Source organism: Colletotrichum truncatum (genome assembly GCF_014235925.2).
Source record: "Colletotrichum truncatum strain CMES1059 chromosome Unknown Contig_0010, whole genome shotgun sequence".
NCBI lineage: Eukaryota > Fungi > Ascomycota > Sordariomycetes > Glomerellales > Glomerellaceae > Colletotrichum > Colletotrichum truncatum.
In genome coordinates, this window is record NW_027222407.1 from 2706814 (window position 1) to 2732808 (window position 25995).

The 25995-nt window shown below is 53.2% G+C and overlaps 8 protein-coding genes across 8 annotated transcripts; 4 read left to right on the forward strand and 4 right to left on the reverse strand.

Annotated features, from left to right (window-relative positions):
- Positions 1 to 319: 319 nt before the first annotated feature.
- Positions 320 to 1480, forward strand: CTRU02_214206 (squalene phytoene synthase; the record flags this gene model as incomplete). The annotated part of the gene is made up of 2 exons (XM_036729523.1): positions 320 to 447; positions 511 to 1480. The coding sequence occupies 2 exons, from the start codon at positions 320 to 322 to the stop codon at positions 1478 to 1480; spliced, it is 1098 nt and encodes a 365-aa protein (XP_036578694.1).
- A 423-nt stretch (positions 1481 to 1903) lies between these two features.
- CTRU02_214207 (mitochondrial 37S ribosomal protein bS6m) lies at positions 1904 to 2425 on the forward strand (the record flags this gene model as incomplete). The annotated part of the gene is made up of 3 exons (XM_036729524.1): positions 1904 to 1927; positions 1992 to 2023; positions 2140 to 2425. 3 exons carry the CDS (start codon positions 1904 to 1906, stop codon positions 2423 to 2425), a joined length of 342 nt encoding a protein of 113 aa, XP_036578695.1.
- Positions 2426 to 3046: 621 nt separating this feature from the next.
- Positions 3047 to 4119, reverse strand: CTRU02_214208 (uncharacterized protein; the record flags this gene model as incomplete). The annotated part of the gene is made up of 4 exons (XM_036729525.1): positions 3047 to 3479; positions 3538 to 3712; positions 3763 to 3851; positions 4007 to 4119. The coding sequence occupies 4 exons, from the start codon at positions 4117 to 4119 to the stop codon at positions 3047 to 3049; spliced, it is 810 nt and encodes a 269-aa protein (XP_036578696.1).
- A 2954-nt stretch (positions 4120 to 7073) lies between these two features.
- Positions 7074 to 9929, forward strand: CTRU02_214209 (brct domain-containing protein; the record flags this gene model as incomplete). The annotated part of the gene is made up of 3 exons (XM_036729526.1): positions 7074 to 7178; positions 7265 to 7592; positions 7645 to 9929. 3 exons carry the CDS (start codon positions 7074 to 7076, stop codon positions 9927 to 9929), a joined length of 2718 nt encoding a protein of 905 aa, XP_036578697.1.
- A 772-nt stretch (positions 9930 to 10701) lies between these two features.
- On the reverse strand, positions 10702 to 12795 carry CTRU02_214210 (uncharacterized protein; the record flags this gene model as incomplete). Its single annotated transcript, XM_036729527.1, has 2 exons — positions 10702 to 12126; positions 12202 to 12795. 2 exons carry the CDS (start codon positions 12793 to 12795, stop codon positions 10702 to 10704), a joined length of 2019 nt encoding a protein of 672 aa, XP_036578698.1.
- A 4870-nt stretch (positions 12796 to 17665) lies between these two features.
- Positions 17666 to 20379, reverse strand: CTRU02_214211 (uncharacterized protein; the record flags this gene model as incomplete). Its single annotated transcript, XM_036729528.1, has 2 exons — positions 17666 to 20149; positions 20200 to 20379. 2 exons carry the CDS (start codon positions 20377 to 20379, stop codon positions 17666 to 17668), a joined length of 2664 nt encoding a protein of 887 aa, XP_036578699.1.
- A 687-nt stretch (positions 20380 to 21066) lies between these two features.
- On the forward strand, positions 21067 to 24833 carry CTRU02_214212 (AAA family protein; the record flags this gene model as incomplete). The annotated part of the gene is made up of 3 exons (XM_070206200.1): positions 21067 to 23236; positions 23258 to 24024; positions 24084 to 24833. The coding sequence occupies 3 exons, from the start codon at positions 21067 to 21069 to the stop codon at positions 24831 to 24833; spliced, it is 3687 nt and encodes a 1228-aa protein (XP_070060232.1).
- Positions 24834 to 25009: 176 nt separating this feature from the next.
- CTRU02_214213 (uncharacterized protein) lies at positions 25010 to 25858 on the reverse strand (the record flags this gene model as incomplete). Its single annotated transcript, XM_036729530.1, has 1 exon — positions 25010 to 25858. The coding sequence occupies one exon, from the start codon at positions 25856 to 25858 to the stop codon at positions 25010 to 25012; it is 849 nt and encodes a 282-aa protein (XP_036578701.1).
- Positions 25859 to 25995: the final 137 nt, after the last annotated feature.

A 25995-nucleotide genomic window follows, 5' to 3' on the forward strand; every position in this document is an offset into this window, starting at 1 on the left:
ACGATGCACAATCCCGGACGTCGTGGAAGGTGCCACTTGCACTGAGTAGGCGACAAAAAAGTAACCCATGCTAGAGAGAACTGGAGACGCGAGGCGATAAGTCAGCGCGACTTGCCGCGTCGGGCTGTCATGTGACTGCGTGTTACTTATGTAAACTCATTAAAGCCATAAGACGTCATAATTGGATAAAAAAAGTTCGACTCGGGGATTTTGTCCGTCACGGAGCTAAAAAGAGAAGATCCACAGGCTTCAAGCTGCGATTTTCAGAACGACTGGAAACAGCCCCGACATGGCGCATTACACCAGCGCATTATCCTGAATGAATCGACCACGCATCGTCGGCCATGGCCTGAGAAGGCTAGTACAGACTCCCCCGAGGGGAAGTAGGGGTATTGTCACGGATGCAGACGTGTCCAAGGCGAGGACGTACTGCCAGTCGCAGCTCCAGTAAGTATACGCAACTCATATTCTGCAATATATAAGCTGGTTAGTTGTTAACAAAATCCGTAGACATAGCCATTACGATGCCCACCTGATTAGTCGTCTCCTCTCTCCGCGCGCTCAAGACGCATACCTCGCCCTCCGAAACCTCAATCTCGAACTCTCCCGCCTACCCGAAGTCGTCTCGAACCCGGCCATTGGCCAGCTGCGCATGCAATTCTGGCGCGAGTCCATCGACAAAACATTTTCTGGGAACCCGCCTGCGGAACCCATCTGCGTTCTTCTCCACCAGGCCCTGCAGGACTTGCGCGCCCGGTCTTCCGGCAGCAGCACTGCGAGCTCCATGCGGTTCTGGGCGCAACGTTTGATTAAGACGAGGGAGAAGTACATGGACAACCGCCCGTTCACGTCGCTGGCCGCACTGGAGGAATATGCGGAAAACACATATTCGACTTTGATGTATGCCACACTGGCAGCGATGCCGTTGCGCTCAATGCAGGTTGATCACCTGGCAAGCCATATTGGCAAAGCGTGCGGCATTGTAGCGACAATACGTGGTATCCCGGTGCTAGCGGCTCCGCAGCAGCAGCAGATAACCACACCTGCCGGAACTGAGCCTGCGCGCCCCCGCGACCCGGTTTTGCTGCTCCCTCTTGACGTTATGACAGAGGTCAACCTGCGCGAGGAGGATGTCTTCAGATATGGCCCTGAAGCGGAGGGTTTTCAGGATGCTGTGTTCAAGGTGGCAACAAGAGCGAACGACCATCTCATCACGGCGCGCGAGATGCTCAAGAACCTTCAAGCAGGCCAGAGTGCCGGTCACGAGTTCGAGCACGAGGGCGAGGCAGAGCACGTCTACGAGGAAGAGGACGATGTGCAGCGGGACATTAGGCGCGGCTTTGGAGTGCTACTGGAAGCGGTACCTGCGCAAGAGTACCTCAAAAGTCTGGAGGAGACAAACTTCAACCCCTTTACCGTCAAGTCGAGCTGGAAGCTGCCGTGGCGACTATGGCGGGCAACAAGCAAGCAGCAAATTTAAAGGTCACGTTTTTGATTTATGTCTTTTTTTGAAAGACATTGCAATATCAATTGGCTGCATATGTAAAATAAACATGTAACATTATAGTGGCCCGAAAACAATGGCCGTGTAAAAAAATAATAACCTTCCTCTTGATCAAAAGTGACCCAAGGACCAGTGACATTACACAAACGTCTGGATGACAATATCATCACCTGGATTGGTGCAACTGATCGCGGGGACAGTGCGAATGACCGCCCCCTATCACGCGCCACACAGTCGTGGCTGAAGCTTTTTAGAGGACCCATATCTCTGCACAGCCATAGCTCGGAAAAATCCATTGCTGTGGCGCAGGCCCATGCCGAAATAATTTGGCGATCGCAAGCTCCATCCAGCTACAGAACCTCGAATCATACGTAGTAGAGCGTCAATGTCGGTAACAAGATGTTGTACGAACTCATAGGAATTGTGAGTCTCCTTACCTGCTTACCGTCGCATTATACAACCACATAATAGCTAACAATTGAATCAGGTGCGACCGGGCAACCTCGCCGAGGTGAAAGAGTACGCGCTCCCTCTCCCCCCCCCCCTCTCCCCCGAAAACCACGATGATTTCGAAACCATCCTATCAACCCTCAACACAGCCCGTGAGACGCACGTTTCCTAACCTCGCATCGCAGAATCGCCCTCACCGCCGGCCAAATCATCCTCCGTAATGGCGGCGTCATCCGCGGCATCTCCAACTGGGGCGTCTTCGCGCTCCCCCGCCCCATCTCCAAGGCTCAGATGAAGCACAAGAGCGGCCACTACTTCGTCATGCGCTACGACGCCTCCTCGGCCACACACGCCGACATGCGCAGCACCATCAACCTCGACCCCCGTGTCATCCGTTCCGCCCACGTCAAGCTCGGCGACGGCAAGCTCGAGACTGCGGCGCGCTTTGGCGATGTCAAGTGGGACCGGTAGACGATTGATGCGACAAAAGAGGCAAATAGTGTACGGTTTCTTTTCATTGGAAAGAAGCCAAAAGAAAAAAAGACTCGACGGATACGCAGCGGGTGGTTTCCGCGCCGTGGCGGATAGGGACACGGGAAACAAACCAAAACGGAGGATGTATGATATTAAGGTCCCGGGGCCGGCGCCGGGGTTGTTTGACTGCACATGTATAAAGCCGACGACAGCTCGGAGTGTACAACTACGTGGTACGCCACTGATACAATAGACCGAGAGGTTCTCCAAGCACCAAGACGTCCTGTCACTGATTAAAAAAAAACACTCTCTTCATCCTCGCGCAGGTCCGGCCACGGTGGTTAACAATCTGAAATTCATGGCTCATATCTGCATGCAGGCTAATGCTGGAAGTTCATACACTGGTTATGATGCCTGGCTCCAATCCGATGCAGCCCGCTCCCAAGTTGAGCAGCTTCCAACGCCAACGGACAGCCAGTCTTATGTATCGGGTATGAATATGCGGTGATGCACTCTCCGACCTGTCAGCGAGAGCGTACCAATCGTAGGAGCCCTCTAATAATCATTATGTCCCCTCTTTCGTTTGGCTCTTCTCGGTCTCAGGACCCTTTGTGGCTTCTAGGCGTCAGGGTCCATCGACTCGGCCTTACCGACTCCTTTTTCTTTGCACCATGCCACAAAATCATCAATTACGCTGGGCCACGCTCCATCTTCGTTCCAGAATGACAACGTCTCGTCGGACATCGTCTTGGTAGCAAACTCAAGAGTCATGTTCCACATATCGCGGTTGACGGAGCGAGTCCACTTCTCATCCAAGAATGACGTCCACAGCTGGAGCCAGTCCTGGGACTTGGTCTTCCATTGCCAACCCGGGGGTGAAAACAAGACGCTCCAGTACACCTTTGCCACGTCGAGGGCGACCGCTTTCTGGTTTTCTTCCTTGCTGGCAACAAAAGTGTACCGATATACCTTTTTGAAGTAGGCAGGATCAGATGCGAGGTTGCTAACCAGCGATTTGATATGCGAGGCGTGCGCTTGGCTGGCTGCAGGAGTACTGTATTGTTGTCAGATAAAAGTCGGTCTTGCACGTTTCGTAAGGGTGCTCATACCCAGTGGACTTCCAACCATCGACATAACCTTTTCTCGTGATCGCTCCGATAGACGGCGACTGAAGAAGCTCCGCCACTACAAGCATCTCGGCATTCTCGATGTCAACGCCGAGATCTTGGAGGTATGCCATTGTCGACTCGACGCCAAGTGCGTCCTTCTCATCCCTCGAATCATCTAGGCCTGGTCAGTTTTTTTCGATGTGCAAACAGCCACATGAAACATACCCCGAAGTTTGTCAAACATTTGGCTCAGCGTGCCCTCAAGTGCTGACGTTGTGGGAGTGGTGGCACCGCTGTTGCCGCCGGAAAAGTAACTGGTGACAATAAATCAGCCCAATGCTCCGTTAGACAATGAAGTATAGACGCTGCCTGCAATGGGCAGAGTAAAATAGCATTTGACTCGCCAGAGCCATAAGAAGGATCAACTGGCAACTTTGCACAGGACAGGTATGGCGGGTGAGTGGAATACCCAGACTGGTTCTTCTCCTGCAAAACGAAATCATTCTTAGATGCCTTTCGTTTTGATGAAAACAGGCTCATGCCCTTGGAGGGCAATGCGCTTTTCACCCCCTTCCAACCCATCTTCGTGCAGCCACCAATATTTCAGCGACAGTTGTGATTCAACAAACTGCGTGGTTCACAGACGCAGTATAAGTTAAAGCAAGTCGCCCAAAGAAGTCAGGCTAAGAAGGACGACAAAACTGGAGAACGGAGCAGGGTTGCTGTCTGACAACATGCAAACGTAGTGGGAGGTTCGGAAGAGGCGGGCAAGTATGTTTGACTGGGACCCCCTTTCAACGAGTTGTCGAGATCGCCGTGAATGAGTGGCACCTGGGTGGCAGCCGGTCTAGTCCGTGAGGTGACGCGCCGGTGCCAATTAGGTCGGCGGAAGGACAAAAGCAGGCTGATCGAAACAAGCTCGGGTGGCGGCTGCCACGGCAGTTCGTCGCTTTAAGGGACATTTCAAGTGCAGATTGAATGTTTCAGAAGCAACTGGCCATCGGCGTCGATTCGGCCTTTCTCTTGATGTGTGTGGACAACATATGGTCCCAAAAGGGAATTGTACTGTGACCTCGTAGGTGCGGCGGGCTATTGTGCAGCGCAGCGTGTGCAGCGCATGGTAGCGGCAGCAAACCTAGAGCAGCAGTGGTTCAGGGAGGGGGATAGTAACCGCAGAATACCCCACTGAGCGCATCTCACGCACACCGAGCGAACGACAAGTGAGGTACCAATGCCATCCGTACCCATGCTTGCTGGGCTGCAGCCAAATTGCCCGAGAAGGGCCGGCGCACCTTTCAGTCCGATTGATGGATGCTTCGGAAAACATTTAAAAGGGCGGTAAACGTCCGCGGCAAGGCTGCGGGGCCGGGCAGAGGCATCAAGCTGATTGAGGAGAGACCAAAACGAAACCGAATTGGCAGGACAAGACAAAAAGAAAGCCCATGTCAAGCATGGATAGGTGTACTTACGCATCCACGGCCTCGTCGATTTTGAATCCTGCGTTTTTCAGATACTGTTGGAAGGCTCATAGTCAGCATTCCGATCAACATCTAGGTGCCCATTTATTCGTCGTCCTCTCCCGGCTGCCCCTCCCTCGCCAAGGATGCATTCGCATTGGTGCCCAGTCAATCGCTACGTCCAGACAACGCAACACAACACAACATTGCAAGGCACGATGGTTACCGATGTTTCTCCGCCATTAAACGACATGATCCACGTATCTCGAGGTCAGGTAAGGCGATGAATCGATGATGGTAGCGTTGGGAGAGCAGCCAGAGTGGTGGGTGACGGCAAAGGTGAACATAATGGAGGTGGGATATGCCTCCCTCTCTCGAACGTACCCGTTGTGCAGTTCTGTCGCTTGCACCCGTCAACTGGACGAACTGCGTCGTCAACGCCTTCTGTGAGGTTGATGAAGGTGGCATTCTGGCTGAATTTGTTACGCTTGACTCTTCGTATCGGTAGGATTGGGATTACGGCGTCGGTAGGCAAAGGTCGAATATCGCGTGACGCAACCGTTGTCTTCGGATAGTCGGTGACAGTGCGACAGAATGGTAATGTCGAGGGTTGCCGAAGGTATATCGGAATATTGTTCGTCGTAGAGGGTGGGAAATGACATCCAAATCGCGCAGTTAAGGCGCGAGGTCGGACGACAGGTTGATTGTCGTGGGAAACGAGGCGTTGGTGATGATGATTCGAGAGGAAGGCAGAGGGACAGGATGGAAGAGCTGCAGGAAGAGCGAGGCTGAATCTCAGGATGGTGGGGTAAGAGCGACAGGCCGATCCGTGGCGGGGCTTACTCTCTTTTTTTTTTCCCCCTCTTCGTCTTCTTTTTTGTTCAGATGGGGTACAAGGCTTCCGGGCTACACAGAAGCATAGGGCCTTTCTACGCGTTGGGCGGGAGGCTCCAGCGGCAACTGGAAGCAGTAGCTTCTAAAGTAGGGCGCCGGTCCCTGCCGCAACTCTACCTAACGAAGCGGGACGCGATGCCTTGGCTACCCCCGCCTTCCTGATTTAGAACAAATATAAAGTAAAGAGCCTACATATTCCTCGCACATTGTTTAAACTTCGTCTATATTATCATCACCTCTTCCTACTTGTTGTGGTTTGCATCCAGTACTTTACTTCCGTTCTTCAGCTTCATCTTAACTCATTTGATCCCAACTACCTTTCATGCAACATCAAGAAACTTGATCCAAAGCCATGCACAGTAGATATACATCGGACGAGTGTTTGGTCAAGCTCACCTTAAGCGAACAACAAAGATGATGCACCAGGATCTCGATTTATGCTGGATGTTTTGCCTCCAAGTAATCACCGCCCTTTGTTGCAGTGGTGACTGTTGGCTTGTGATGCATTGCACTACCATCCATACCATATGTTATGCTTGAAGTTGAATAGCCTTTGGATAGAAGAGAGATAGATGTTGAATGTTCAACAGCAGAAGCAGGGCAACGACTTTGTATTGCACTCTTCTTTCTATTTCAGTAAGTATTTGCGTCGAGTTCAGCGGTTTACTGAGTACTTTGAAGATATTGTAATATTTTCCATCTTCCAGTTGCAGGCCAACTCCCTCTCTACATACATATCATTTCAAGGTTTGTACATGATTACAGATATGGATGCGTTAAACGTTAGGGGGAAAATAGGCTGCAGCTGGTTCAGACCTGGTGACGATCAGCGTCAGGCGTACGAGACCTTGCTCACTGTATTCCCGCCCGTTTTCAGTGTCTTGGGTGGCTAAACTTGCACTTTTATCCACTGTAGCGTGCTGACTCGCTAGCTCCCAGCCCCAAGCATAGCAGTGCGAGCGTCTCTTAGGCAGCCTCAGTGCCCTGAACCCCACAAGCATGACGTCTACCAATAGCGCTGCTGAGCATCTTCACTTAATTGATTGGAGCAGGCAGCAGACGCGACTTTTTTCCTCGACGCGCCTGTTTGCCCTTGGAAACCGAAGGTGCCAGTCCAATACAAAGCCGACCTCAAAAGTCACACCTGCAGCTTCCGCATAGATTCCGCAGAAGACATGCTTTAGAATGGAGCATTCAAACAGTCGGGAGTCGAGCGAGCCACTCGTCGATCCTGCTCACCCTTTCAAGGGCGTCGTCGTATGCTGCACGAGTATTCCCCCAGATCAGCGAGTAAGTGGTGATGCACATTTGCCCCTCCCACCATCGACACTTTAACCACAAGACCTTGGGTCGGCATGGGCTAAAACCTCCTCCAGACAGAGATAGCCAAAAAGACTGAAGAACTCGGCGGCGTTCACAAGTACGACCTCACACCCGACGTGACCCATCTTATTGTTGGAGACTATGACACCCCAAAGTACCGCCATGTCGCTAAAGAACGGACCGATATCAAGGCAATGGATGCCACTTGGATTGATGCGCTGGGACAGCTATGGATGGCAGATGCCGATATCGACTTTCCGGCTCTTGAACGAGAGCACCAGCTGAAGCCGCTCGAGACCTGTGGCGAGGTCCCCGATGCAACCAACCCAGCACAAACGAAAAGAGGAAGCTTGCTGCTATGCATGACCGGGTTCGACGATCGTAGGTTCTCAACATAAGTAGATGGGAAGAGTACATGTCTGACCTTGTGCAGCCGATCAGCGCAACTTGATCATTAGCCGAATACAGGCCAACGGTGGCACTTACACGGGCGACCTGACGAAACGAGTATCACATTTGATTGTTCACAAGCCGGAGGGAAAGAAGTACAAAGCCGCCCGTAACTGGGGTATCCGCACTGTATCTCTGGCGTGGCTTGACCAAACAATCGAGCGCGGCATGGTCCTTGACGAGCAGTGCTTCGATCCAGTTCTTCCCCCCGAAGAACAGGGCCAGGGTGCATGGAACAGAGCCAGCTCGAGGCGAGTGTCCCTTGGCAAGCGGTCGAGGTCCGGCGCCGGCGAGGGTGGCCAAAGGAAGTTGAGGAAGACTGCAAGCATGAAACTCAGCAGTCAGCGAGATACACTATGGGGAGATATCCTGGGCAGCAAGCCAACTGCAGAATCCTCTGTGCCTGATAGGAGCGAGAGAATCGAGGTGCGAGATTCTGGGATCCACGATGCAATGGTCCAGCCTGCCCCCGAAGCAGGCATATTTTCAGGCTGCTACTTCTTCATGGCTGGGTTCGAATCATGGAAGTCCAAGATTTTGGCCGAGACGATAGGTTCACTGGGAGGAAGGACATTCGACACTTTTGGGGAGGTGGTCACAGAGGCGGCTGTAGCAAGGTCGGCTCACAGGTTCCTAATCGTTCCTCAGGAATCACAACCCTCAACTCATTTCCAGGTGCCCCCGGCCCACCTTGATCAGATCCAGATCGTGACCGAGTTCTTCGTTGAGCGGTGCCTACACAACAAGGCCCTCTGCGACCCGAACAGTCACGTTCTGGGCCGTCCGTTCCCCATGTTCCCTATAAGAGGCTTTGAGAACCTGTACATATGCACAGCGGGCTTCACCGGCGTCGATCTTCTTCACGTAGAGAAGGCCATCAGGCAAATTGGTGCCAAGTATGCGGCCAGGCTCAACGAGGTCACCTCAGTCTTGGTGTGCAAGTCTCTCGCGGGGACACGCAAAGAAAAACTCAAGTTTGCTTATGACAACGACATCCCCATCGTCAGCTCAGATTGGCTCTGGGATAGTATAACAACTGGCTACAACGCACCTGTAAAGGCCTTCATGTTTCCCGAACTGCAGCAAGACCATCGTCTCGAGCCAAAGCCAAGAGCAAGAGGGCAGCATAAGGAGGAAACAAAACAAGCAATCCAGCGAACGCGCTCCGAGCCTATTCCTCACATGCCGAAGAAGCCGGCATCCAGGCATCCCTCGGTTACAGCAATTGATCCGACGGCTTTCCAAGACGGCAACCGGCCAAAGTCAACAGCTGTCAAGTACACAAACACGAAGGAAGACTCGGCAGCTTCTTTTCAATTCCAGACGGCCAAAACTCATCAGATGGACAGTTTTGGTGGCGGCACAGTCGCTGCGCAACCTTCCGAAAAGGCCTCCGATGCGCTGAACAAGTCGCATATTACAGAGCTAACAGCGAAGCCCCTGTTAGCCAGGACAACGAGCGTGGCTGACAGCATGGACGCGACTCCTATTTCGGGGGTAGAAGCACGATATGCTACTGAAGAAGAATCTCAGGCTGCCGAAGTCGCCGATGAAGTATCAACGAGAACCGAACCCGATGCTCCAACAGCGCTTGAAAGTGGAGCCCATGAGGAGAATGAAGAACTTGGTCGCCCTGCAGAGGAGACAAAGGAGCATCCGCAGGAGTCGAGGGACGACAATGAAACTCAGCAGGGAGAAAGCCTTGGGTGGCAAGAGACATCTACAGAAGACCGCCCTCAAAGCAGGAAAGCCAATCAAGAGATGGCAGCAGAGGACGATCAAGACGCTCGACTCAAAGCTCAACGGGAGGCACAAAAGAAGGCAGAGAGGGAAGACCTATCCTCGAGACTCACCAATCTCATCGAGTCAAAGGGGTCGGGGACAGGTGCGGAGACTTTACATGACGATGAGCAACAACAACAGCAGCACCAGCAGCAACAGCAGCAACGTCGTCCCAGGAAACGTATCTTTGGTAGGGCGATCAGCAACGCCTCAGCAGCATCTAGTGGCAGCGCCGAGTCGCGCATGGATGCCCTGGGCAGACCAGCGGAGGACCAGGAGCAGCAGGAACAAGAACCAGCGTCGACGCAGATCCAATACCAGGACCCCGGGGCCCAGCAGCACCGCGCCAAGATCATGAGCAGGATGCTCGGCGAGGATGTCAAGGCGCCCGCCATGAGCCAGGGACCCAAGACCAAAATCGGCGGCTTCGAGTTTGACGGCGAGGCGAGCAGGTTACCTCGTCGACAGACGCGAAGGAATTTCTAACGAGGTTTGGCTCAGATGGTTTAATTATGCGGAGCATGGTATTTTGGAACACATGTTCTAGGATAAAACTCGGCGTCTTCCCCCATTTCGGGAACCTTTTTTTTTTGCACGATCGACTCGTTATAGCATTGCATAGCTGATATGACAGGACATGGATGATGACGCGAATGGGGTTCGGGTTAAATAAATTGGAGTATAAATGTATTTTTGTAGTTTTTTTTAACATCTTTTTTTGGTTTAATATTCAAGCGGGAACCTCCATCAATCTGGGTATCTTTGACTCGTATACTATATATATACACATACATCTACATCCACATCCAGGGGGGAAGAAAAGGGCAATACAGCTTCATCCACCTTTCCATCCCCCCCCCCCCCCTCCAAGTACAGGCAGGTATCATATTCGTAATTCGTTCTCATGTCTTTCTTCTTGATTCCAAACAAATGAAAAAGAAAATGAAATGACGTCGTGTGGTGATTTTTTTTTTTTTCTGAGCTTTCTTTCTCTTTTTTTTTAGCCCATTTTGCACTCCTTCTCCTTTTCTTCAGCTTCATAAAAATGTCCTGTGTTCCGCAATACTGTTGGAAAACGCTGTGTATATGGGCGCAGCCCGATACATGACAAAAAACAAGTAAAAGAAGCGTGATATATGACGAAAAAACAAATAGGCTTGACTTTATAGCAGACAGTGACAGATTTGATACAGAATTTTCCTTCTCCAACAGAATCGTACAAAACAGGCAAATGATAATATGTGACATGGCGAGTCTACTACAAAACAGAAGCGGCTTCCGTAAGGACGCTGAGCAGACTTGCTGCTGCGCCACCAATACCTACCGCACCTAGCGTCTCGCCCCATGCCTTCTTCTTGTCCCGCCTTTCGCGGTCAGAACGCTCACGGTGGTGGCGGCGCGGGTAGTGGTCTCTGTCTCTGTCCCTGTCGCGGTGGTCACGGTGGTCGCGATCGCGGTCTCGTTCTCGATCTCGATCACGGTCACGATCGCGGTGATCACGATCACGGTCTCGCTCCCGCTCTCGGTCGTGATCCCTACGCGATGGCCGTCGTCTCCTGTCCTTCTCATCACGGTATGAACGCGGCGAGGAAGACTGAGGCTCGACCTCGTGCGGCTCCGGGTCGAAGCGCACATGGTTCTCATTCTTATTCTTGAGAATCGGCTTTGGCTGTACCGTCGCCGCGGGGGAAGTGCCCTTTTCCTTGTCTGACGGCGGCGGAACGATGTAATATGTCTTGTTGCCCTTTCTGTCATCGTTGCTTGCTTCTGAAGATGCATCAGATGAATCCCAGAGGATGTCGTCTGACGAGGAGGAGGCACCACGGGAGTCGCCGCGTCGACGGGGATGTGAAGTCGGGCTTGTGTTGGTCCCGTTGCCGTTTGGCCTGCCACGGGAGCGAGCTGCGCGGGCTTCGGCAGAGAGACGGGCATAATTTGTGATTTCTTCGCGTGAGAGCACACCTAGGATTGCGACGTAATCTGGCCGTGCCTCATAGCGGACGCCTGCGCGCTCCAGGACCTCGGGGGAGACGAGGGCGCGGCGAATGCGTGTCCATTTTGCCTCGAGCGGGATGTCCATGCCGTAGCGGTCCGGAGCTAGACGGCTGGCTGAGGTCCGTGGGGAGGCGCCATAGGAGGTGGGGGGAGGCCCGCCGTTAGGGAACGGGATAGGTGGGACGAAGCGAGGGGAGACGCCGGTGTTGCTTGTTGGAGAGGAGGAGAATTCTGCGGCCGCGCGAACTGCGGCTACATCCGGGGGCAGATAGCGGGATGACGGGGAGGCGGACGAGGGGGAAATGCTATAGTTTTGGAGGGGTGCAGTGGATAGGCGAAGGTTATCCATGCCGGTATTGAGGTTGTCCATGGCCATGAGGTCGCGGGTGGAGATGAGGGCGAGCGAGTCGTTGTGCTCGTCGTCCGTGTCATGCTCATAAGTCGACAGGGTGCTGTACTGGTTTGGCATGTTCGGGACGGAGGAGCGCGGGTCGGCCATGCGGCGGTTGCCCCGGGCGTCGAGGGAGCCATAGGTCTCGCCGCCGTCAGGGTAGGACGCCGGGGTGAAGGCCATGGCTGGGTGCGGGTGGGCGCGTTCTTGAGCGAGCAGGCCGCGGACAGACGGGGGTGCCGTTGCGTCGTTTCCAGTTGATTCCTCCAACTCGCGGATGTAAGCGCGTAGAACCTCCTGTGGGGGCAAAGATATGTCAGTCAACCAGCTTGTCACCCATGCGTAGACGATGTGGAGTTAAGAACTGCGTACCTTGTTTTTCCTCAAAACTTCCTTGGAAAAGCCCTCCTTCTCCAGTTCAGTCCTGAACTGCTGCCATAGGTCCTCATCGTCGTCGCCGATGCCGCTGTCTCTCCGGGCGAACAGTCTCGCAGCAATGGCGTCCACCTTGTCCTTGATGGCGTCAAGGTTACCACCCTGCTCGTCGACAACACGTTGGGCCTTTGTGGGGTTGTGCAGCTGGATGGTGTCGAGGAACATGTCGATGTTTGTCTTTTGATCAGCAAGCTTAGTGCGGATCATGGCGACCATATCACGCTCACGGCCCTCGAGCCTGTCGACACCGCCATACTTTTCGATGATGGTGTCGAGCTGCTTGAGGGTGAAGTCACAGTCCTCAACAAGAGGAGTCAGCTGGCGGGTGTATACGGCAGCGCCAGTGCCAGAGTTGAGGAGCGAGTCCGGGTCCTCTGCTTCGACTTTTAGGTGCTTAAGGACTGTATGCAAGCGGCGGACGACGGTTGCGATGTCTGCAAATTCTGGGCCGGCCGTCTTTGCGCGGCGGAAGAGGGCGCGCGCAAAGGCGTCAACGGCGCTGAGATTAGGGACTGGGGTGCCGTTACTCATCACGGCGGCAGTGATGGGGGGAGATTGTGGTTGTAGTCAGTATTGGTGGTTTGCTTGCTCGGTGACGAGCGATTCCCGTATGAGAGGTTGTTCTTGGTTGTCTCGGAAGAAAGTGAGGTGGAAAAGCTGGGAGACCAGAGGATCTTCTACTCAAGTTGTGCAATTGCCGGGTCGATGGGAAACGAGACAAGAGGTCGAGTCGAGGTGGCAGATCGACGGGTATACGCAATATGGAGGGCGCGTTAAGATCAGGGAAAATGGTGCAGGTCAGGAACAGCAATAAAGGTGTGGCATCAGAGGAGAGGCGCGAGGTCTTGTCTTGAGTAAAAGACCAGGGGGGGAACGTGGGTGACGAAGGTGCGATGGTTGAAATGGGAAAGGCTGGATGATGGTTGGGCAGGGGGAGTCGAGAGACGAAGATGAAGGGTGAAATGAGGGGATTGTAATGTGCGATGGGCTACGTGAGGTCCAAGAATAACACCAAGATTGGGAAGTAGTCAAGGACGGGGCGGCCAAGGTAGATGGGATGGGATAGTAGTTGATTGTGTACAGTGATACTCGGTGAGGGCAATGAGAAAAAACAAAAATAAAAATAAAAAATCGAGATCAAAAAGGCAAAAGTGGTCGTCAATCACAAACTCCAAGGGCCTTGTTATTATGGCCGGAAAGACAAGGCCAGGTGAGAAGGTAGAGGTGGTGACCTCCGAAACGTGGAGGCTTCATTGTGATATTGTCATCAACACCCCCAGAATAAGTCACCCTTTCCTTTGGGAAACTTGGGGTCATGGGCATGCATGGGTGTGGTCGACGTGTACCTTGCAAGAGTACTCTACCCGAGTACAGATACGTCGTTTTGGGGACACGGCAGCAAATCATGTGGACGAAATGGCGCAGGCGACTCCAAACTTGGGCCCCGCGTCGCTTAGAGGGCCACAGGTACGGATATACATGGTCTTGAAAGTGAGTGCCGGGGCATGGCTGGCCTGGAAGGAATTCAAGCTCAAAGGGGATATCTCTTTGAGCATCCGTCGTTTGGTTCAGGTACAGCCGGTCCAGAAGGTACAGAAGGTACGGAAGGTACAGCAGCAAGAAAGCTGTAGCATCAGCGCAGCAGAAGCCCGATCTGCACGACAAGCCCAATCCGTTTCTTCCATTACAAACGATGGTGTGTGGTCATAAGAGAGGCTTGAGCTCTGCCACGGAGAGAGGAGAGGTTGAGTCAATCCAAGCGAGGCCAGGCATCAGGTACCGTTAAGGCAAATGATTCGTTCAGTACTTGTTGTACACTCAGTCTTAGTACAGAACAGTGGCAGAGCTCAGAAGGCTGGCTGTAGTAGTGTAATGTGGTGATGTATGCACAGTACTGTGAGGTAGGGGGAAGGTGGGATGCGAGACGGAGGTCCTGTCGGTGACGTATTGGTCCCAGATGCATGAAATCATAACCCGTCCGGGGGTCACTGAAAAGGGCTTCTTTCCAAACAGAGGTACAAGGGTTGGGTGGCCAGTGACTGCTGGATCTGCACCGTTTCCTGCCCATCGGAGCTTAGCGCCCGAACGGACAAAAAGACCCTGAGCAAGCACCCTCCCAGCCTGTGTCTGCTTTGCACCTTCTCTCCATCTCATTCTCTCTCTCTGTGAGTGTGCCTCTCTGTTCTGCCGCCTTCCTCTCTGGGCACACTCATCATCAACCTTGAAGTATTCCACGGCGATGACGATGGGCTATTCAGGGATCCATCTCCTAACGGGCACAACATCGAGAGGGGAGTATTTAATCAATTTGACGGCTATTTCCAGATCTTCTTTATATTTTCTTGTTACTTGACAACTCCTCTCCATAAACATTCACCCTGAAATAGCACCGTCGTGTTTTGGACAGATTTTGTTTCTCCATAGGGCTGGGCTGTATCCATCTGCCAACGTTGGACTCTTCAATCACCACCGTCATGCTAACGGTCAGGGGGGGATGAGTTACTAACTACGTAGTACCAGTAGGCACCACATGAGCCATGTGGTCCGGGCTCAATTTCTTGCATCGTCATGACTGCATGGTGGCTCTGGGGGTGCCTGCTCTTCGACCGCCACCCCAGCCAGCTGGGATGGGCCCTGTTTCGACCCTGCGCCACCAACTGGAGGGGTGCGAAGGAGACCAAATATGCCCCTCGCAAAGCCTCGATGAGAAAGAGGAATTACTGGGCCAAGAAAGCCCTGGGGGCGTTTGTGAGTGGGTGACCAGGTGTCAAGGCAGAACTCGAACCGACGAGCAAAATTCCGACCGACTGAATTCTCACTGTCAGAGAGGAATAGAACCCTGCTTCGTCCCTGGACCACCCCGCTATCCTAGCCAAGCTGCATCAAAGACTCCATCCACAATGGAGGAAGGGGAAGGTTTCGTCCGGCGGTCCCCGAGATCTGGACGTTGGAAGAACCACCACATCTTTCGTGTCCATCTCGTTCGTACCTACATTATGGAAAAGGGGTTTCGGTCCAAGTGGAGATTTGGTGCAGCTGCAGCAGAGAAAATGCTACTACGGAACCCGCGAACGCCCACCTTGGAGAATACGGGGGGCGAAACAGCTCTTTGGGTTGGGTCATGCATATGAGTTCGTCTTGGCCCTTGGGAACTCACTCATCCACCGTCGTAATATGCCTGCAACACGAAGGCATAAAAGAAAAAAAACAAACGCTAGAGTAAGTTGGGACCCTTCTAGAAGCTCTGTCCCCTTCGTTTCCATCCGTTGGACCGCTGACCAGACAAAACGGCCATACGACAAAGCCTGGCTGCCCTAGTAGACTGTCGTGGCGTTCCGTTTCGAGTTGTTTCTCAACTGCAACTTCAAAGACTACACAGTCCAAATGTGTACAGAGGCAAAAGAGAAAGCCCTGAAACGGAGTCTTTCTTATTTGCAGTTTGCTGACGAACGCCCGAGTCGCAGGAGGCTTGCAGTTTGCACATGTCATGCCGCTATTCCCGTGTAAATGCCACTTCTCCGACAAACTCTCGAGGCCTATGACTCTTTCGCTCTGGTCCCTAAGTTATTACCCTTTCGTCTCATGTTGATGTTGCAGGGTAGCATAACGAAAAGCGCATGACGAGCTTTTGCGCAACCTTGTTTCCTCCAGACCCTTCCATCCATCCATGCGACTTGCCGTTCAACATCACAAACCCGCCTTGTACAGTACTTCCGTCTGCCTCGTCCGAGATGCTCTGGCCTCCGACGTTACTCCCCGTAAAGAAACGTCTTGAACCATCGTTTGCCTCATGCGGATAAGCTGAACCACTAAAACGCGGCCTTTACCAGCTGGACCCAAGTCTGCAGCAATAGTGTCGTAGCAAACTGCCCGATAAGCCACATTCAGAATTGCCCCAGAATAAGCTGCCGAAGCGTCTGTCCGCAGCAGCTTTGAGTGTCTGAAAAGCTAGAGCTTTTCAGCCAGAGAACTATTGCCCGGCTCATGGTCGATATTTTCTTGTGATTGGCCAGCCCAGCCCCCTGCTTGTGAGAAAAAGCTGAGCCACCACGCACCCAACCCGTTTTGTGCTGCTCTTTCCTGGAAGACCATTGAAACTTAGTTAGTCCAACTTGTGAGACAATGAGGCTGTCAGATTTCCTCGGCGTCCTATCTACCAGGCAGAAACCCTCCCCTCTTACTTGTACCCTCCTAATTTCTGCCTATGGACTTGGGACGCGGAATCCAATCATGCTTCGGATGGATGGTAAACCACAGCCCTGCCGCGAATCAACTTTACTGAAAAGTCGAAAAGAGTCAGGTCAAGTCGTCTGACCGGGGGGACCGGGCCTCCTCTGCAGATGCTCTGACGGGGGATCGTCCCGCTCTTTGATAACCTTTCTTCACCCTTCCCCTTCTTGCACATGATGTCCGTTTGGCTACACCGAGGAATTCACAATATGAAGGTTTGATTTGTCTTATTTTTAAGTCTTTCGACCTTTTTTTTTTTTTTTTTTTTTTGCACCATTTCGGATGTATTGGTAATCCAACTTTTGTGTGAATGAGTCAATTATGCTTTTCGAGATTCCTGATATTCTGCAATAAATGGTAGAGTTGTGCAATGGTCTAGTTTGTCACACCTGAGCATCATGTATGTCGAAATACATTGTTTCTGAGCAAAATGACCACAAGAAACCTTGCAAACTGGATCAACACTTTCCATGTACACACACACACACACATCTGCAAAAGTGCACATTCCCCCCTCCCAAGATCGACGAACAAACTCCGGTTTGCCGTTTGCCCCCCCTTTGGATACTAACTAGTAGATACCTACCCTTTGATGTCAGACAGAAGTAAGAAAAAGGTTCTGCTGGTTCCGATTCGTCCGGTATTCTCACAAGTCACTCGATCCGATTCCCGCCTTCACCCAAACGTGGTCACCTGGCCGCTAGAACTCCTCGTTAAACTGTTCTTTAATCAATGCAAACTTTATTATGTCCAGCCATGGAGGGGGTTGTTCTTGGCTTTCTCTCTCTCTCTCTCTCTCTATCTCTATCTCTATACCTTCCGTCACCTGCTACTAAAGGTTGGCTTCACCGATTGTACCCGGGTCGTCGCGCCTCAAAAAAATGTACGCTTCGGTATCCGTTCATGGTATCTTTTTTTTCCAATGGGGGCGTTGACTCTTTCTCTATGTACGCATACTCTGTTTCGTCTCCCTCCTCTTCCTTCCTCTCTCTGACTTCTGCGGCTCATAGGACTTGGTAGACTAGCCACCTCCTTCAGGGCGCGCTCCGTTGCCCCAGACCTACAGCTCCGTGCAAAGCCTCGCTCCCCCTCCTTATTTTCTTTTGTCATCAGCCCCAACTCCGAAGCCCGTAATCTCACATGATAGTATCGTCCTCGTCTGACATGCGGCTCAAATGGCAATCCGCTCAAGCGAGTATGCCTTGACCTTTTGACTCAGCAGGTGTCCCCTCTCACGGGAGCTCCTCTCAAGAACCTCGCCGCCCGAGACAATCTTCAGATGAGGCACACTCTGCTTGGAAACCAGTCCCAAAGGCAGACGGGGCGAGCCCTCGACGTCGAGTGACACCGGCTTGGCGACCTGTCCGCGTCCTGCCATCGCAGCCTTCCCAGCTGTGGCAGCCCTGCCGTACTGGACTGCCTCGCCGACAATGCCGTCCAGGTAGACTGCCTCGTTGAGTCCTTCCAGCGCTGCGCTGACCTCGAGCTTCAGCGCCGTAATAAAGTCAGCCGCATCTGCACGGTCGTCTGATGATGTTCCATTTGTAAGCCAGCCACTGGGTCCAACGGAGTCAATGCAGCGAGACAAGAGCTCTGCAATAAGGGAAATAGCGCCATCCGGCGGCGCCCTTGCGGAACTGTCGCCGTCGAAGTTTGTAGGGTCCACGTATCTCGCCGTCCACGCGCTGCCAATAAGCTGGACTCGCAGAAGGTGGATGAGCGACAGGACTTCGGTTGGGTTGAACGTCTCTCGCAGAGCCCGGACCGTGGCGACTGAGGCATAACTGGCGAGCTTCTCAAACGCTGTTGTGAGGGCTCGTGCGCGGAGGTTGGAATCGTCCCCAAGGTGGTACTCGGCCAGCTCCAGCTCCTTCTCCAAGTGATCAATCTCCATCTCAACGTAGTCCTCCTCTTTCGTCTCCTTAGGCGCAGGGAGAAGCAGTCTGGACTGCTGGTCGAGGCTGCGCATGATGATTCGGATGACGAGAAGCAGCTCCTTCTCGGCGAGCTTAGTGGAAGAAACGTAATTCAGGAGTAGCTCCATCGTAGGATCCATGTCGACGAGACACTGGATGAGCTTATCAATTACCGTCTCCTGGCCAGTGACCTCGGCCATTTCGGCCTTGAATGCCGCAGACATGTTGGCGTTGGTAAGGTGCCCGGCCGAAATGAGGTAGATGAGGACGTTGCTGGCAGGGAGTGTGCAGCGAAGGACCGAAGCCTCCGATCCTTGCGTGTCCATCGTGAATACTCTGCTAATGGCGTAGAGAACCCATCGGCGATCTACAGCAGGATACTTCTCTGAGCGCTCCAGCCACTTCCAGTCCGGCGTCTGCACTCCATTCAGATCCGCGTCTTGGTCAATGGCAACCCCGAACCTCTGAGCCAGTAAGGCCTCAAACGCCTTCCAATCCTGCGCTTGCAGGAAACCGTCTGCCTTTTCCACATCCGCCAGTGACTCCTTTACATATTCATCAGAGAGCGTGCCGGGAAGGTATTCCTCAAAGGTGGGGTTTCCGGTCCGCTTGGGCAGACTGGCTGGCACGCGGTCTGACCTGGGCAGGCCACGACCGATGGAGTCGATGAGGAGGCCTTCCTTGCCGTGTGACTTGGGGCGCTCAATCTGGATAGAGATGAGAGTGTTGCCGACAACAGCGACTGCCATATCCAGCTTGGAAAGGAATGTCACCAGGTTTGGCGCCTGCTGCTCGTGGCCCTCGGGCAACTGAACTGATGTCGATGCTTGGACTGAGTGGAACGTGGGGTTCAGGATGCTGGCGGTGTTCGACGACAGGCAGAGAACCGAGTGCTCTGAGAGTTGGAGGAACGAGGTGTTGTCAGCCAGCGGCAGACGACCCTGCAACTTAGGGACAGCACTCGTGAGATCGTAAGTTCGGAGTAGAGGGCCAGTGAGCTGGAGAAGCTTGCCGGACTGGACGTGGAGCTGGTAGCTAGCCGTCTCTGCCAAGAACTCGTCTTGAGATGGCAGGGGAGTGACGTGAACCTGAACCAATGGCTGAGAAGAGACAGTGGGCAGGACGCCAAGAACGATGAGAAACCTTGAAATGGTGTTCTCACTGCTGGCACGGACGACGATGGTAAGCACGTCCGGGTTGAAGGTTTTGGGTTCAATCTGACGCCCAAAAGAGCCAAAAGCATCTTGCCTGCCTTTGAACACCCCGTTCAAGACCTCATAAGCGGTAGCATGGAGACCAAACTCCACCTCGAACTTTGCAACGGTGGACGGGAGCAAGTCTCTGCACAGGTTGTACGAAGATGCACTCCACTTCTGCTCCAAGGACTCCGCGTCAAGGCAGAGAACCTGGCCATCTTTGCAAAGTCCAATCAACTCACCCTTCTCTGACTTGTTCAATTCGGCCTCGGTGGCATCGACGGAGGATGAAGTGAAGAGATACGTGACCGGCGACTTGTTGCGCAACCGCTGGGAGGTGCTCGTAGAGATGGTCTTGCCGGTCGCATCGATGGCATCGCGGCAAAGGGTAACCTTGGCGCCCGTGGAGTCTTGAGTAGAAAGATACGTGTAGTTGTTGCGACCGTTTGCAGTTGCATCTTGGTATCGGATCGAGTGCGGCGCGCAAGTGAATGATTCTTGGGGAGGAATGGGATACGAGGTTCGCAAACCAGAGGATGGAACCTGATGAGGTTAGCAAGGCATCGTAACAGCGCAGAAACCCAGAGACTGACATGGTAGATGTTGGCAGCCTCGCCATCGACTCCAACGACAACTTCAAGTCTCTTCCTCTTCTTTGAGCCAGCCTTCTGGGTATAGACTTCACCGATGTGGTACTGGCCCTTCGTATGGTCGAGCGGACGCGGCAGAGATGCGAGGACATCTGGCCGGTGGATGCGAAATGTGGGAGCCATTTTGAATCGTCGCAAAGTTGGGCACTATGTCGTCGATTCGAATGGGTTGTTGGCAGTGCCTAGGTCGGGCTGCTACTGCAATGGCTCTTCTCAACCAAAGGTGCCTGCCGTGTAAGTGATGGCTTCAAACTCGAGGAAAAAAAAAGTTGGAGGACTTTCGGTAGTGGGGTGCGATATGCTGACTTTGCTAAACTCACACTGTCTGGTCTTTCTAATTTATTAATGGCCTGACAGTGCGTGAAAACTTTCTGAGCTGCAGCTGTCGGATTATCCACAACCCGATCTCCGGTATCGATAAGCTTGATAATTGATAAGCGATAAGCCATGAATACGGTGTGGATCCAGGATGTTAATGGCAGTCGCGCTACACGCTGCCTACCCCGGCGATTCTTCTACGCGACTCACGCGACTGGTGATGCTCTACATTGACAACCCACACCCCCCCTCGACAACTTCAACCCTGTGCCTTGTCTCTACCTTCTGCTGAGGAGACAAGTTCGTAACCTGACGTTTCATTTTCGCTGAGTCTCCTGTCGCCCATTATACTGTTTTGTGTAATAAGAATCGAGTCGCATGCCCTCTGACGTAGTTTGAGGGCGCGACGGCCGTAGCGTACGGCTCGACTCCCCCAGATCTTGAACTTCCTTGAAGCTAACCATCAATTCAATTGTAGCTTCGCCTGGTCTCATGGGAACTCTCTTAGTAGCCAACATGGCTCCCGAAGGATTAGAAAGCTCCCATGCAAAACTTCATCCATTCTTCATCCTAGGAACGACTACCGACCTTCCAACAGCCGAATCGAGCACGAACGGACAAACCCCGAATGTGAACGAGCAGACGCCGAGCCAGTACTCGGATAGACCGCCAAAGCATACACAAACTCCCCAGCAGGCATCCAGTGATATTGAAGGACACTCGTCTGACTTGGGCGAGGACGGGCGTGGGTACAAGAGACAGAAGACCATCAATACTGAACCTGGCTCTGGGAAGAAGAGAGGACGCCCAAGGAAGAAGCCCAATGTGCCAACGACAGACATAGCGAAACATTTCTCCCAGAACAATGGGGTGCCCTCAACGCCACTTGCAAATGAGGTCCCACGAACACCGCCTCCGGAGCCCGTCGCTGCTCAAGAGGGCCCTGTCCTGTTGCCTGAGCCCTTTACCCCGGCCTTGATCCCAGGTCCGCCGGCACCAATGCCTGGTTTGGAATCGAGCGTTGCGAAAGATGACGCCCCCAAGACCACGAAAGTACTCAAGTTCAACCCTAAGACTGGCACAATTGGCTCGCCTCCCAAGCCAAAAACAAATGCTGCAGAGGCTTCAAAGGGTGCTAAGTCTTTATCGTCACCCGCCAAGCCATCTCGCATTGTTACTATTAAGTACGGTCATGATGCGGACTCACGCGCACGTATTGGTCCCAAAATTCAACAGATACTAGCTAGCCCATCGAAAAAGCCTAGTCCGCAGTCGAAATCAACCCCTCGAAAATCTCGCGCCAAAGTCCCGAAGGCAGACCAAGATAAGTCAAAGTCAGGTATTACTCACCCCATGTTCCTTGGAAAGTCAAAAAACGCTGCCAAGCCGTCGGATACACCCACTGCACCAGCCCCAAAACCACATAGGGCAACCGTTTTCAGCTCGACGCCATGCTCTCCCAAGAAGCACCGGTCAGTTCCTATGTCTGGGAAAATTCCGCAGTTTGGAATGAAATCCATGGGACTGAAAGTACCGGGCTCTTGTCATCCCGCTTGGCCAGCCCAAAGCTTAGCTCATGTCAGAGGGTTGTCGGCTGAAGAAGAGAATATACCCACGCCTCAGCATATTTTAGATGTGTCATCTCGAAAATCCAAAGGCCAAACAACAAATATTTTGCCTGGAGAGTCTATCATTGATCGACTCGCCAAGTCTTTGGATACTCTTAGCATAACGAAGTCGATCCAGGAGGCTACCGACGATTACAAGCCACCGCCATCGGAGCTTCGCCTTCCTGGAAAGCACTTCGAAAGCGGTCGCAAATTGCGGTCAAGGATTAAATCTGAGCTGAGAACATGTCTGCCGCTCGGTGCGCAGGCTGAAGAAAGTGACGAAGAAGTCCTTACTGCATCTACGCGAAAACCTCATCCGGCAGTTGCTCGGCTTTACAATTCACTGGAAACCAATCTCTCAGCATATGACAGATCCCAGTGCGAGGAGCTTACCTGGGCACAAAAATATGCACCGATCTGTGCTGAGGAGGTTCTTCAAATCGGTAAGGAGGGTGTACTACTCAAGGACTGGTTGCAAACCCTCAGAATTCAATCTGTGGACACTGGCGCTGCCAATGCCGACCAGAAACTGTCCGGCGTCAAGCCTGGTTCTGCTACCAAGAAGAAGCGGAAGCGCAACAAGCTTGACGGATTTATCGTACCGGATGGCGATGAGGCAGAGTTTCTGCCGACTGTCTCAGATGACGATGAAGATGACTGGTTTCCTACACACAGCCAGGGCAGCCCAAAGAAAACTGTAGTTCGCAAAGATGTGGGCAAAGACATGAGCCGATTGACCAATGCAGTCGTTCTCAGTGGTCCTCATGGCTCTGGGAAGACTGCCGCTGTCTATGCTGTCGCAAAGGAACTGGGGTTTGAGATATTCGAGATAAACGCCAGCAGCCGCCGTAATGGCAAGGACGTCATGGAAAAGGTGGGCGACATGACACAGAACCATCTCGTTCAGCAGAATCGCCAAGGCGGAAAAGATGACAACAGCAAAGGAGATGACGAGACATCAAAGGACATCAAGTCCGGCAAGCAAGGTACCATGATGTCGTTTTTCAAGCCCAAAGCAACCAGTAAGCCCGAATTGAAGGCTGAGCCGAATGTTGAACCGAACCCCGAGCCAGAAATTGAGCAGCCGACCGAAACGCCAAAGGCCACCAAGGCAAAGACTCAAAACCAAAAGCAATCGTTGATTCTTCTTGAGGAAGTGGATGTTCTTTATGAAGAGGACAAGCAGTTCTGGGCAACCATCATGAACCTGATTGCCCAGTCCAGGAGACCGTTCGTCATGACTTGCAACGACGAAAATCTGGTTCCATTTCACAACTTCATTTTGTACGGCATATTCCGCTTCACGCCGCCCCCGGAGGACCTGGCGGTTGATGTGCTTCTCCTTATCGCTGCCAACGAGGGCCATGCTCTTCGACGGGCTGCAGTAAGTGCGCTATACGAATCAAAGGGCTACGACCTACGGGCCTCTTTGATGGAGCTTAACTACTGGTGCCAGCTTGGTGTTGGCGATCGACGAGGTGGCTTTGACTGGTTTTACCCCCGGTGGCCCAAGGGGTGCGACAAAGACGAGAACGGGGACGTCGTCCGTGTTGTCAGTGAAGGAACATATCTGGAGGGCATGGGATGGGTCAGCCGTGACCCTGCAGTAACCTCAAACCCACAGGCCGCGGAAGATGAGTTAATGATGCAGGGTTGGCAGGGCTTGGGACTGGACTTGGGCAACTGGCATGATTCTCTGGACATGATGTCCTGGGCAAACCGCCTTCAAACATCCGCCGCCGGAGACAGAGCTGCCGCATTAGATGCGTTTTCCGACTTTACAGATGCCATGAGTGCGGCTGATCTTTGCTCCAGCGGTGACTTTGGGCTTAAATTCCAGGTAAGTTACTCAGCTGTCACTAGTAATTTTGACTAGGCAAGACTAATAATTAATTACAGGAGCCTCTCGACCCTACTCAACCAGACATCTCGGGCAAGACGCGGGATGACTTTATAATAGGAAGGCGGCTTATCGAAGCGCCTCTGCTCACAACTTACACCTATACAGCTACTGCCATTGCAACCACCCTTAAATCTACCGCCCGCCAGATCCTCCAATCCGCTCCAGTAACGGTTGGGTCTGGAGTGGATATGGGCTGCGTCGGAGAGGGCAAGGCTATCCGGCAGATGCGGCAGTCCTTTATCAAGCCAACCAGGGACACAGTCGTATCACGCTATGACATGAGTCTGGCTTTTGACCCCATCGCGGCCTCTGAGAAGGCGGCGACCAGCTTATCCAACAGCCTGGAGCCTTCAGTATTCGACAGAACTATGCGGATGATCACCCTGGAAGTTGCCCCTTACGTGCGCGGTATCATTGGATTTGACGACCGCTTGTTGCACGAACGGATACAAAGGGGTACACTACTCAGCGAGGGTGGCCGACCAGGGAAGCGTATGCGCAGCACTCGGAGCGCGCTTTCGGCTCAAGAGGGCGTGGCGCGCGGTAGTACTCGCAGAGAGAGTTACTTCACAGCCGAGTTGAGCACGCCGCTGGTGATGCGGACTGGAGGAGAGAATTGGCAGGCGGCCGTAGACGCAGAGATGAGGTTGATGGAGCGGGCTTTGAGTGCGGCCCCTAGCGATGGTGCTGGCGAGATGCCTGCTTCAGCGCCCATCACTGAAGCTCTGGTAGTGAACGTGGAATAGACGAATATAATGAATACGATGCATTTGGAGGGTTGGGTGGCGTCGTTACTTGATATCAGGAAATGGAACTAGAACTGACTGCATCTGTCGATAGATAGCCCGACTAGATGACAATTAAACAACGACTATTTATACATCCTTGCATCTTGAGTGCTGACCCAGTAATGTCTGTCTTCCTAATAGTAGTCTGACCTCCGTCGAGATCTCCGATCAGCAGGTATAGGCTCAGGCCTCCGCTCGTCTGATGGGGAGGGCTCCCGCCTTGCATCCCTTCGATTCCAGTCGTCTATGGTATCCTCGAACCGTCTGCGAGACCGCGTGTCTTCGTCAAAAAGCCGATTACTTTCCGCCTCCGAGCGCGCAGTTGACGCTTTCTCGTATCTCACAAGCTCATCTCTGCCCCCGCCAAACGCAGAACCAGCACCGTCTTCTGCCTCCAACCCGCGCCCCCTCCGATCACCTATTCTCTCCCTCCGCGGAAACCTCGTCCTCTCGCTCGGAGAGGGGCAGTAGTCGGAGTAATACGGGTCCCCGTCGCTCTCGTCGTCGTAGAACCTCGATCCGCCACGGCTGCGGTAGTCCCTGTCGTGCAACTGCCGTCTGTTGCTGTGGTTATAACCGCCGCCATCGAGGTACCCGTTGTGCCTGTCACGGACTACATTCCGCCGGCGGGAGTGGCGGCCGGGTGAGTTCTCCCAGTGGTCCTTCTCCGAACGGGCGGTGCGTTTCTGCCATATGCGATGGACGCACACTGTAGCGACTGCTAGAGCGGCGACGAAGATTGCTGCGGTTTTCACGCTGGGGCGGCGGAAGCGCGGGTGGTTGCGGTTGCGATGTTTGCGGTGGGTGTTGCTGCGAGGATGGGGACCGGCGGTGGAGGAGCGGGAGATGGAGCGGGCACGCGGACGGGATTGTGAGCGTGAACGTGAGCGTGAGCGAGAGCGAGATTGAGAACGGGATCTTGAGCTGGATCGGGAGCTCTCATCATCGGATGAGAGGGAGTATTCGCGGCGGCGAAGAGGCATTTTTGGTGGTTATTTGGTGATGGAGCGTTTAGTTGTGTTGATGATATTAAGACATGCGCCTCCTGAGATTGCGGCTGTGAGAGTGAGTTTTGGCTGCCGCGAGGGTGTCTTTGGCGGACCACCGGCTGCTCTATGTC